This window comes from Centruroides vittatus, unplaced genomic scaffold, assembly GCF_030686945.1.
Source record: "Centruroides vittatus isolate TY-2023 unplaced genomic scaffold, ASM3068694v2 contig_1342, whole genome shotgun sequence".
NCBI lineage: Eukaryota > Metazoa > Arthropoda > Arachnida > Scorpiones > Buthidae > Centruroides > Centruroides vittatus.
Window position 1 is genome coordinate 104,657 of NW_027120854.1, and position 13,012 is coordinate 117,668.

Below are 13,012 nucleotides of genomic sequence, written 5' to 3' on the forward strand. Positions count from 1 at the left end.
ATCAATGTTAACTTAGAAATGTTTTGAGTAACTTTATTCATTCCAAATCCTAACAAATTTCTTGAACTAATTTAAATAAATAAATATATTAGGCAACAATACTTACAATTCTGAATGTATTTTCGTTCATTTATCATGACAATCTTAGTTCATGCATGGAATCTCAGGGAATAAGAAATGCATACAAAAGAAGAAATATCATTTGCTAGAAGGAATGTGGTACAAATTTTGACAACTTTTGGTTTCTTTTATTCTGTATAAAGAACATGTTAAAACTGAATGTGAAAAAATCAATTTTATTTTGAACTTTGACGGACATAACTGTGTGCTTAAGTAGGTTTTTCATCTTTACATTAAAATGAATAGTTTTGGCTTTTAATGCATTATTTCCCCTCAATCATAATTCCAAGAAATTTGAATGATAATGAATTAATAAATGATGCAAAAGAACAAATTATAAGATTATGGAAATCTAATAAATTTTCAACAAAAATAATAGTTCATAAATTTGATATTCATCATTAAAATGTTTCAAATTGGATATTTTAATAACGAGAAGGTGATTTACATGCAAAAAAGATCCAGCAGACCACAAGAAATGCTTTTGACAAGTTAATGTTGATATTCAATTGGTCTAGGATAAGTTAAGCATTATGTCAAATTTGATTTCTGTGACATCAACTTCATGCTGATTGCTATATGGCAACAGTTTACTTTTGCTGTCAACTGTACCAATCTCCAAAATATAAGCAAGTCTTCGTGTAGTTTCTCAACAAGACACATTTTAATTATGGAGAAGACTCAACATTAGCATTTCTGTGAGAGGAGAAATTTTTCTTACAAATTCTAACAGCAGCTTATTCACTTGGATTCTTTCTAGAATCTTCTTTAAGCAGACTCCCATTGATCCAGTTTTTTGTGAAAAGGGGCTGGCGGAAATTACAATGTAATAAAGTAAAAGCTGCATTACAAATACTAGTCGTATCTTGCTTGCTCGCCATGTCCAATCACCTGGAACAACCATTCTTCACTGAAGAGATGACCTTTCTTTGTAGGCTACAACTCTGCACAAATATGTAAAACAGTCTAAAATGTCCACAGGTGACAATCCCAACACATTTAAAAATATAACGAAAAATATGTTATATTTTTGTTTTTTTATTTTTAATGTTATATTTTACTATATTAAATTGATCCATTTTTTGTTTAATCCAGTCCCTAACTTCTTCACAATACTAGACTTGAAAAGTTCCTCAAAGTCTCTTTTTAAAAAGTCGGCTGTTACTTTGGAACTTGACTTTTTGGATTTTGTCATAATTTTGTCCAAAATTATGACAAGCACAAAGCATTTTGTTGAACAATGGATATTTCTCCATACTCTTTCAGCAAAGACCAATTAGAAACATTTTGAAATATTTTCTTAACTGCATGATTTGTATTTTCGTCAGTAGTTTTTTCCAGCAGTGAAACAAATGAAAATGTTGAACTGGCAAATAAACTGTTGTCAGTAATGGTTGTTTCTTTTTATGATTTGAGTACAAAATAAAGAGGGGTACAAAAGTAGGTACACAGTTGAAAATCTGAGAAATAAAAATAATAATAATGAACACCAAACATTTGTATTATCTTTATTAGTTCATATTCCTTATTTGTGATTTAATTTGAACATAAAAATAGTAGGACAAAGAAATCACCGAGATTGGCGTTATATATGCAAAAAATCACATATATAACACTGATCCCAATGATTTCTCTGTCCTACTATACAAAATTTGGCATGAATATCAACCTATTGAACACAAAAATAAATGTTTTTTCTGCCTATTTTCTCCCTGTATGTTTTTCTTTTCCATAAAAACAACTGTATACCTACTTTGCACCCCTCTGTATACATTAATTCTTTTTTTAAGTATTTCTTTTCAAACTTAAGTCAGTTTTAAGTACTTAAGTATCATCCTCAAAATTTAAGTAGAATTTAAGTATTTTAAGTATCAGTGGACATCTTGATATATAAAAGATCTCAAAATGTAAATAGCAGGACAGTAGACAGGCACTTCAATATAATGTCAAATGACCAATTCTAGTCAACAATCATTGGTTTTCAAGTTTTCTCACATTATCAATGACAGATGTTATAAACAACCAATAAACATTTTACTTATCCATATACTATCGTTTATAAAAACAATGATCTACGGTAATAGCAACAATTAACAGTTAATTATGGCTCCAACATAACTGTTTGTTTTAATTGTCATTTTACTTTTCTGGCTGTTATGTACAACAGAGGAAAAGTATGGCAATCAGTCAAAAAAAAAATCACTCCCCATTATTTTTACATTTTTGAACTTAAGACATGCAAAACAATTCAGGGGTAATTTCTGTATGTATGGATTAGCGTGTGTGTATGTGGGGCATGATTTTGTTTGCCCTATTTGAAGCTTAGCTCCAGTGCTTTTTGTCAAAAATTTCTGCAGGGAGGTTTCTGCTATTAAAGTTTGATGGTTAAAGATCAAGGGAGTGGGGAGTTAAAGGGAATTGTGTCATATTTCGAGTAGGGTTGGATTTAATGATGATTTCACACGTTACTAGCATTTACAACTCTTTTATAAAACCCACCTCTACCCTCAAAATTAAGCTTTTTACCATTTTATAACAGTTAAAAATATAAAAGTTTTTTTAATAAAATATGATAACAGATGCACCACCAAAATTTTAAATGTTGCCAGGAAAGTTGAGCAATTCATTGATGGTTTATTTAAATTCAGCTAATTAACAAAGATCATTCTTTGTTATAACTGATCCACAAAACCATGGTATATGTATGTAATATACATTAACTGCAATAAATTGCCAATTGAGCTACTGTTTCTATAAATTTTATAGAAACAGTTAAATGTGATTCACCTTTGATTTACAATTCATGCAATGAATATTTGATATTTTTAAACAGTTCAAAACCTCAATATTCTTGGGGCTGTTTTAAAATTGAGACAGCATGATAGAAAGTGGGACTGTCCACCTACTTCAAAACACCTGGACACTTTATTCTTTTGAATATCTTGCAATTTATATACTCTAATCCGATAATAATTATTAGTTTGTTGATATAAACATATAAATTGTATTAGTACAAACAATCATCTGTACTGATAACACTCTTAATGATGGTTATTCCACCGAATTAATCAATCAGCCTTAATAAAAGAAGTTTAAATAATGCTAATGTTTTCAAACAGACAAATTAACAGACAATCTTCAAGGCTGAACTGTTGAAAAGTGGAATACATGAAGCTAGCCACACCTAAAGATGGCTCTATGAGTTGAAAATGTTATGCAGGTACTCAACAGCATAAAAGTGCCATTGATTAATTCAGATAAAATTCTTTAAAAACATATTTACATCTTAAACTAAACCTTTTCATTTTCTATAATATAAAGTACACAGTTTTGGAAGTAACTTGCTTGTAAACTTTAAATTCTTAAAAAGTATGATCAAGATAAAAGTTAATACAACTCCTAGACAAAAAATTAGACAACTCATCTAACTAAAAGTTTAGTGTACATTTTCTTGTGAATAACGCAGAGTACAAAACTTTTTTCGACACTACATAATCAATGCATACATATATTTATTATGCCCATTAATCAGACAAATTAATTCAAACTTTTTTTGTTTCAAATGATAATGAAATGACCAAAAAATAGAACAACACTTTGACTGAGACAAAATATTAGAATATTAGCAAAAACAGCCAGACAAACAGACAAACAACAAAATTGTGATGCAAATTTGCATATTGCTAAGCAGCGCAGTATAACCATACAACATGGGCATAAGCACGACATCAGTGACAGAACTAAAGATACTATCATAACCTTGCAAAAAGTAGGCAGAACATAAAGAAATTGTGAATTATGTAAAGTGCTCACAGCCAACAGAGTCTCTAGAGTACTGAAACAACAAAACCGTGTTCAAGTTTTAACTAATAAATGCCAGAAATGTGGATGTGAACGAGCAACGACTGCGAGGGATGAGAGAAAGTTAAAAAGGATTGTCGTGCAAAACTGCTTTAAAAATGTTAAACACTTGCATGCACAATGCAGAACAACTGGAATGAATGTTAATAGCTGAACCACATGCCGAAGGTTACACGACTTACACTTCAACTGCCATGTTCTCAAGACGAAACCATCTCCAATGAAAAAGCAATGACAAGTGCATGTCAGATGGTGCAGAGGGGGGCTCATGTGAGCACAAGACGACTGGAACAACGTTCTCTTCAGTGAGGAATTCCTGTTTTGTCTCTCCTGGCCTTTAAAAGACTAAGTGAAGAGATCCTTGAAGTTTGCATCGTCTGTCATGTTGTGCATTTTTGGGGAACGTGTCAATGCACAGACATATCAAGACATTTTTAGAGACATTTATGATTCCATCAACAGAGGATTTAGTTGAAGAAACATTTCTATATCAAAAGATGGAGCATCCTCTCTTACTGAGAAGTCAACGATACGTTGGTTACAAGAACGATAGATTGCAATCCTGCATTGGCCAACCAATTCCCCAGACTTAAAGCCCATTGGAAATTTGTGGGGAGTCATGAAACAACGACTTAATGAATGGTGATCAACTTCTAAAGAGGAACTAGTAATGTGCATTTGACACATTTGGAACTGCATCACTAAAAACGAATGCAAAGCATCAATTCACACCATGCCCGACAGATTGCGAGCACTGATTATAGCAAAAGGCAACGCCACAAAATATTAAGATTATTTTGTTGTATTTCCTATATTTAACCCATATTTAGCTAATATTCTAATTTTCTGTCATGATCAAACTGTTATTCTATTTTTTTGTCATTTCATTTCCACTTGTAACAAAAAAAAAATGTTTGAGTTAATTTTTCTGATTAATGGGTATAATAAATATACACAGACATCATTTATGTAGAGTTGAAAATAATTTTTGTACTCTGTGTTGTTCATGAGAAAATGTACACTAAACTTTCAGTTAGGTGAATATTCCATTTTTTTTTTGTCTATGAGTTGTAAACGATGTAAATATAGCAAGCCCTCATTTAACAGTGTTTTCTTATAATGTTTTTGAGAAAAGATACAAGTACAATTTGTATTCATTTACAATTGACTAATTGTTGAATTTTCTTTATGAACAGTAAAACTGATTCTACGAGATAGGAATTAATTGCTGGCAGTTTGAAACAGAATCCAATAGAAAATTTAACTCTTGTTTATATCATTTACCCTATGGTAAAATTGGTTTCATTATACATTGTTTCATTGTCACAATTTCCAAGAACTCATGGACGATATTAACTAAGGACTTATTGTATGTTCTCCTTTGTATGTCTTCCTAACACCAAAATTAAAGGAAAAAAATTTGCAAACAGGAAAAGAAAAGACATACATATTGATCATTGGACTCTAGAAATATTTAAAACATTGCATATTCATTTTGAAATACTATTTAAAAATTAGAAAATTAAATTATCAAATTACATAATATAATTGCTCACTGCTAAGTGGCATTTATTTTTGTTTTGCTAACACACGTTACTTTTGTATTTAGTTTCTGTATTTCATATTGTACCGATAGGATGCATATTATTCAGTTAGTTTGATAAACAGTATTAACTACAACTCTAGTTATGTAAGAAATAAGAAAATCTACATCCAGATGTTAGCCTTAATAAATTAAACATTTTTGAGGGCATTATCATCAGAAATTTTTTAAAATAATGATAAAATTATACGACCTACTCCATCATTTGAAATTATTAAACAGTAATTCAAAGTCAATATTTGATAGAGGAAAAAAATGTGCATTAACACACATTACTTATTTGAAAATTATTAGCACTGTGTTTTGCTAATAATCTATTGTTTATTTTAACATAAATGTCACTTAGCAACAGAAGTACTTTTTTTTTTAACATTTCTTTCAGAACATTTGAGACAAATCTAATGTACTTAGTTTATCATTTTAATTTTGTATGATTCTAAAAAGATACACTGTTTATAAACTATTTCTGTAAATTTATCACTATTATCTTTAAGAAGAATAATCCAAATTTTTTAATTTAGGAGCTAAATAGAACTTTTAAGCTGAAGTCATGTGATAAAGAAATTTTTTACAATTACATGAAAATATACAACATTTTGAATTCTTAATTAAACAACAAATAATCTAGCTAGACATTTTGATAAGAACACTAAACAATATGCTGGTTCATTAAAGATTGAATGTAAATTTCTATTTACGTAGTGACAAGTTGTATTACTGGCTTCAAAATACCTGCTATCATCGTCTGTTTAATTTTTCATATTTTCATCAATATATGCAAATTTTTCAAATTTGATAATCAGCTATTGAGTACCTGCAAACTATGATTTGAAAATACATTCAATGTTTAAGAATACTGATGAAAATATGCAAATTTTTCAATTTGGATATATTGCTATTGAGTACCTTTGAAGTACAGTTAATCATATATGGAAGAATACTTATGAATATTCCCCAATTACCAAACAAAATGGATCATTTATCTTTGAAAGTCAGACCATCAGTTAGATCACTGTGATGCAAGTTAAACTATTTAGTTTCACATTCTATATTAGAGTCTGATGGTGATGAAAAGTACCTTGAAAAACATTTGATGTACATTTTTGTCTGTCAAGTGCTGACTTAGAATTACTCTTTAATAATTAGAAATGATGGAGAATGTCATAGTGTTATTGGTTTTTTTCTTTTTATTTAAGTTTACAATGGAAATAATGCCTTCAAAAATGTTTAATTTATTAAGGCTAAAATCTAGATGTAGCTTTCTTCATTTTGACATAACTAGGGTTGTAGTTAATGCTATTTATCAAATTAAGTGAATAATACACATTATATCATTATGATATAAAATACAAAACCTTTACAACAGTAATATGTAATATGATCAATGACAAATGTAAAGCCAGATTATCAGGCTATAACTTAACTAATTCAATACATAGAAATTACATAATTTAGACAACAGGTAGGCAATTAAGTTGCCATTTTGTATTGAATTTAGAAATTTGAATTTAATTTAGAATATTCCATTAAAAAATATTATTCCAAAGCAGAACTTGAATCTGCAATTCTTGCTTACTATACAGAGGCATTTCCTTAAAAATTAAGCTACTTTGACTTTTATTTTTACTTCCAGATCAATTAATTTCTATATGACCAAAGTAAAGCTTCACAAGGATATACTGATCACTGGGATAAATTACTGGACTAATTACTACACCTTTACCAGTAGGATTTTATAAGAATGTTAACATTTTTAACCCAATTAATAGGTCAGTGGTTAGTGTTCTTATACAATCCCACTGGTCAAGTTGCAGTAATTAGTCCAGAAGAGCTTCACTAATAAAATTATGTCCAAGACAACAACAGTAGAGAGTCCAATTATACAGTTAAGCTCACACTGTCAGATTTTTCATTTTTTAGCTTCTGAAGATGTACTTAAATATTCCAAAATGATAAATGTCCTTTAGTTTAAAACTTTAAGTCTTTAATATTTTAAATGCGATACAATATTGAATTTACCTAAGAACTGTTATTATAGTACTTAAAAGTAATTTTAACTTCACAGTTTCACTTACATGCAGACTTAATTTATATCCATAATTGCACAAATGCAAAGTATGAAGTCACCATATACAAATTCATAATTTAAGTTGACAACATTAGATACAACATTTCACGTCAAATATTCTATTCTATTTAATAGCATATTTATTTATTGACGGAAGTATTGATATATCAGCGTTATACAATTGAAAAGTCATTTAAATTAGACAATTTACGAAATTTTTTCAAAGTTCTAGATTCAAACTCAGATCCATCAAAATGATACCACAAACACACATCTTCACCACAGTCAACTATACAGTAACAATTAGAACACAATTGCTACGGGTCAATAGGCAAGCATAGAACTAGAGCAGGGGTTCTTAACCTCTTTTGTTCTGCAGGCCCCTTTTCCAGTCACAAAATACATTTATTAAAATAAAAAACACATGACATGATAATACATGTGCTTTTTCTTAACACAATAATTAATAATTTCACACAACACAAAACAAAGTTGATTTTTACCCTTCAAAGCCCACAAATCCCTAAAACTTTGTATATACCCCTCGGGTCTGTAGACCCCCCAGTTAAGAACCACCGGAGGCACGACCAAGTCTAAAACGGCAATTCCCAAACTTTTTCCAGCTGTCGTCTTCTCAATTCCATAAACTCACACCCAACACCCCCAAACATCCCAAGCTTCAACCCATTTTTCCTGGAGTGAGAAAGGCTGGAAAATATTCTTAGAAAAGTTTTTCTACAAACCTCACACTTTACATCCTTACTGTACATCATTCTCGACATCAGGAAACCATTAAATGCAACGTTTCTTCTTACCCATTTTATCAAAGGAAAGGGAACCGTCATGGGCAACTCAAACCCTCACCTATTATCACCATTCATTGGAGAACCTGCCTCTGGAACCTGATTTAATCACCATCCCCCAGGGGGCAATAGCACCCACTTTGGGAACCTCCGTTCTAGATAGAAGCCCGAATTCCAACTTCGGAAACAATTACCTCACTATATTAAGTCACGAGCATGTAAACTTTAGATCCACGTTTCACATTAAGCAAAATAGGCGTTTGGAAGGCATTGCACATTAAGTAACACATTGCAAAAGCAAAAACATTACAGAGAAGCATCAGACAGAAGCAATAAACCGTAAACAACTTTAACATCCGTTTACAGATAACAACTCGAAATTTATCAATTTGCCAGTAATTTATGGTAATTTATCAATCCAAAACACGCGATAAGTCGAAGAAAAGCATAAAATGATCGTCCCGCACGCGTACAAAACGGATTTTGTAGATACGAAGTGGACTTACCCTGCAAGTTTCGGTAGTTTTATGTTCTTCGCAATAATTGACGGGTGCCAATCCGGGTAAATAGAAAGCATTCGACGACGTTATTAACCATACCAATATTATCGGCACGTATTTAGTTATATTAAGCGCTAAAATCGACATTTTTCTGAATAAAACGATGACGTGTCTTACTGCAAGTGTAATCAATAGTGGAGGAATAACATCCAGTCAGATGGTTCGGCCATTAGGGAGGATAATACCAAACGATACTTTCGTTCTTTTTAACTGCCGAATAAATTCGTTACAATTATTAATTAATAATTGTAATTACTGTTAAAGTATTAATAAATTATAAAATTATTAAAATATCGGAAATAAAAATAATTGTGGTTTTTTTTCGGAATTTTAGTATCACGCGTTTCTTTCGGATAGTGTTTTAAAGTAATCTGTGATAAATATTTAAAAGCAATATTAATTAATATTTTATGCTAATGAACGATAATTTTTTGCACCATTGCGTTGTGTTATCTTTGCCACGCGACGACCGGATGGCCGAGCGGTTGGAGTAGCAGCCTACCGCTCTGGGTGCCCGGAATCGAATCCGAACTGGTAGAAAAACTTTAATAGTTTTTCGAGAGTGGTCCGTCCGGATATGTCGGGCCCCATCCCTCACCATTCGCCCGCCCTGTTATGAATTCTACCAGGTCCTTATGGTGCTCGCCAATAGCCGAATTGATAAAACCACTAAAAATTTGCTAATCATTATACAAAAATATCCATCTCTTTATATGAAATTTTCAAATTAGAATTGTTTTATGTGAATTTATTAATCTGATAATTAAATTTATATTAAAATACTGTATTGATTTAAGTAAAATATGTATTCACTTATATCGGTAATAACAATTTCTGTTTAGAAATATAATTTTAATTAAAATTTTATTTGTTATTATTTTACAATTTCCTTGTGTATTTATTATTAAAGTAATTACGTTATATTATTTGAGTAAAGTATCATACACTTTTTTCCTTTTCTGGTTTAAAAAAAGAACAAAAGCAGAAATTATCATTATAGCAACTATTATATATAGTTGCAATTTAATAACTTTTTTAAAACAATTTATTAAAGTTAATAATATTGAAATTTCAATCTGCATTGGCGTGTGTCTCTTTTAATTGGATCCGGCTGCAACACTGACGAGGAATCCCATCGAGACACTGCAGAACAGATCCGGCTGCAACACGACGGGAAGGAAAAATCTACCCACTGCCTTGTTTGCTATATTCCCAGCTGCCGACTGTCAGTTGCTGACCAGGAGAAAGAAGAAGAATTCCGTAAACCGACGAGAAGAAAAGGTAGAATTCCGGAAAACATACTGGAAGAAAAAATCTTCTGGTTAAACCCGACCGCACAGTGCGGCAGAAAGAAAATACCCGGGGGCACCACGAGGAAGTAAGGCTCGGAGGATTTTCGTTTCCGGCCCCATTTAGTCCGGAGAGACGCGTATTTCGTCTCTCCGCATTAAATGAAGTCAAACAATTAAATAAGACGCTCGATTGTTATATTTCATTCTTATTATTTGTATTGTCGATTGTTTATTGTTTCGTCAATCGGTATATTAATATTTTTGCAATTTATAAATCAAATTCTTCACAATTATATTAATGTATAATTAATGAATTAAATTATTGCAGACAATTTGTAAATTCGTTCTAGCAACAACATTTTCCATTGCAACTTTTTACTTATTCTGTTTTAAATTTACATAAATTCATAAGTTAAAAATACACATTCACTTTTTCTAAACATATTTCTTGTCATTGTCTTAATGGTAACCACAAAGAGTTAATTATGTTCCTTTTTTTTAAACAAAGCGATGTTAATAATTCTTACCGGAAGGTATTTAATAAAATTTGATCCAGACATTTGTGTTGATGGCATGACGAACAAAAGGTTAGTTCATGTTAATTTACTTTTGTTATCCAGAACGATGCATATAGTGCCAGCGCCGGATTAAGCCTCTAGCGGGCCCTAGACAAAATTTAAATTGGGCCTCATTTAAATAAGTTGCTTCTAAACAAATCTTAAATAATGTCACTTAAAATTTTTATTAATAATAGAGAATACAAACACTAATACAATAATAATTATACAGCAAAAGAGTTTCTGATACAACGAAAAATGTATATACAGTTGTTCCTTGATAATCCGACAGGTATGGGACCAAAGGGGCAGCGCCGGATCCAATAGGTGCGAGGCCCGATTGAATTTTTTTTTGCGGGGCCCCTCAAACTTTAAATAACAAAATTAATTAACAGTTAATTTACATATTGAAATATGCTGTTTTATTTTTTAATAATAATATACCTAGATATTTATTTTTGTAACATGTACTATTTTTAAATATATAAATTTTGACGTGATGCGGGGCTCCTTCAAGCGCGGGGCCCGATTGGTACCAATCGCTCCAATCGCCTCAAATCCGGCCCTGCAAAGGGGTGTCGGATTACCAAAAGGGTCCGGATTACCGAAAATGATTACATATTTGGCATTGTTTTGCTAGCAGTAGCCTACAATATTCCTACATTTTATGAGTAAAATGCTGCCTAGGTTAATACGGAAATGAAATACCCATTTCGGTTAACTAAAACATGTTTATTAAAAGAAGTATGGAAGCCGATAAATGTATATACAATATGTCTAGGCATAAATAATACAGTACGTACAGAACTGCTCACGGAAAACACAAGAAAAGTGTGTTATCGTGTAAGAATTGAGTGGGGAGATTCATGTCGCAACATGCTTCTGGGCAAGCAGACAGGTAATGGGGACGGGGACTACGGTGACCTTGACGGGAGGTGCGTCGGACTACTGAGCATGTCGGATTACAAAACGTCGGACTATCAAGGGACAACTGTACTGTAATTTTATCCATTAATCAGCCTTTAAAACATTTAAATTTTTCGTTTTTGGATTTTCATTTGAGAAAATTGATCAATCTAGCCGTTTGGAAGTGTTTCTTTCCTTAGTAAGCATTGTTAAAGACAGCCTTTTCTTTCCTATCAAATTTCTTAATTTTTAATTCGTTTTAAAACAGAGAAAGATTCTGCGCTGAAGCCGGGCCCCTCCGAAGTATGGGCCCTAGACATTTGTCTTATTTGTCTATTGGTTAATCCGGCCCTGTATAGTGCACAATTTGTACGCATGTAACAGTGGCGTGCCGTCATTGGAAGCGGTGGAAGCGCCGCTTCCACTTTCCAATGACCTTCCCTTGTAGTTTCTAAAATATAAATTTTCACATTTTAACGTACTTTGAATTATTAAAATTAATATTTTATTATAACTGCATTATGTAACTTATTACAAATTTCTATACTACATGTGAAAAAAAACGATAAGATTGCTATTGTATATTCGAATATCAGTGGCGGAATGGAAGCGCTTACGAGACAGCTTCCACGGCGAGAATAACTGAATGGTGTAAAGCAGCCAGAGGGCATTGGCGCATGCGCTTTACACAGCACCAACCTCAGCTGGTTTAGCTGGTGGAAGCTACACACGTGTAACGCTTCCAACGACTCTATCCCTTAGCCACTGGGTAGGGAGCTATCTGACTAAGTGAATTGTTTAAGATTTAAAAAGTAAAGATTATTCAATGTTATTTTTATGTACGTTTTTTTGCAAAATTATATTTAATTACAGTATAATTAAAAGAAAATTATAATTATATTGACAGATTTTCAGACATAAAATCTTTAGAATTTTTATCACTTTTAGATGTTAATAATTTTAATATTACGAAAAACAATTCCAAGCGTGTTTTAATTCTTTAAATTAAGTAAACTTTACGGGAAATTTTTTGATTTATCTAAATTACGTAGCGAATCGCAATATTTATATTCGTGTCCGGACTATATCGACAAATAACTCTTAGACATAAAACACATTATAATTAATGTCGATCCGAACAAAGACGTACTAAAAGAATTATATGATTTAACATCATTAATATTTACGGTACCATGTACCGGTGGGTCTGCTGAGCGCAGTTTTTCGACCACGAAGCAAATT

At 31.6% G+C, this 13,012-nt stretch overlaps 1 protein-coding gene across 1 annotated transcript in view; it reads right to left on the reverse strand.

The window, feature by feature from the left end:
* The window catches only part of TM9SF2 (transmembrane 9 superfamily protein member 2), a 47,381-nt gene extending 38,175 nt beyond the window's left edge, over nucleotides 1–9,206 (reverse strand). The window contains exon 1 of the mRNA XM_067289241.1: nucleotides 8,962–9,206. Coding sequence (XP_067145342.1) covers nucleotides 8,962–9,102 — 141 coding nt within the window. The 5' untranslated portion in view covers nucleotides 9,103–9,206. The remainder of the gene's footprint in view (nucleotides 1–8,961) is intronic.
* Between the last annotated feature and the right edge of the window lie 3,806 nt (nucleotides 9,207–13,012).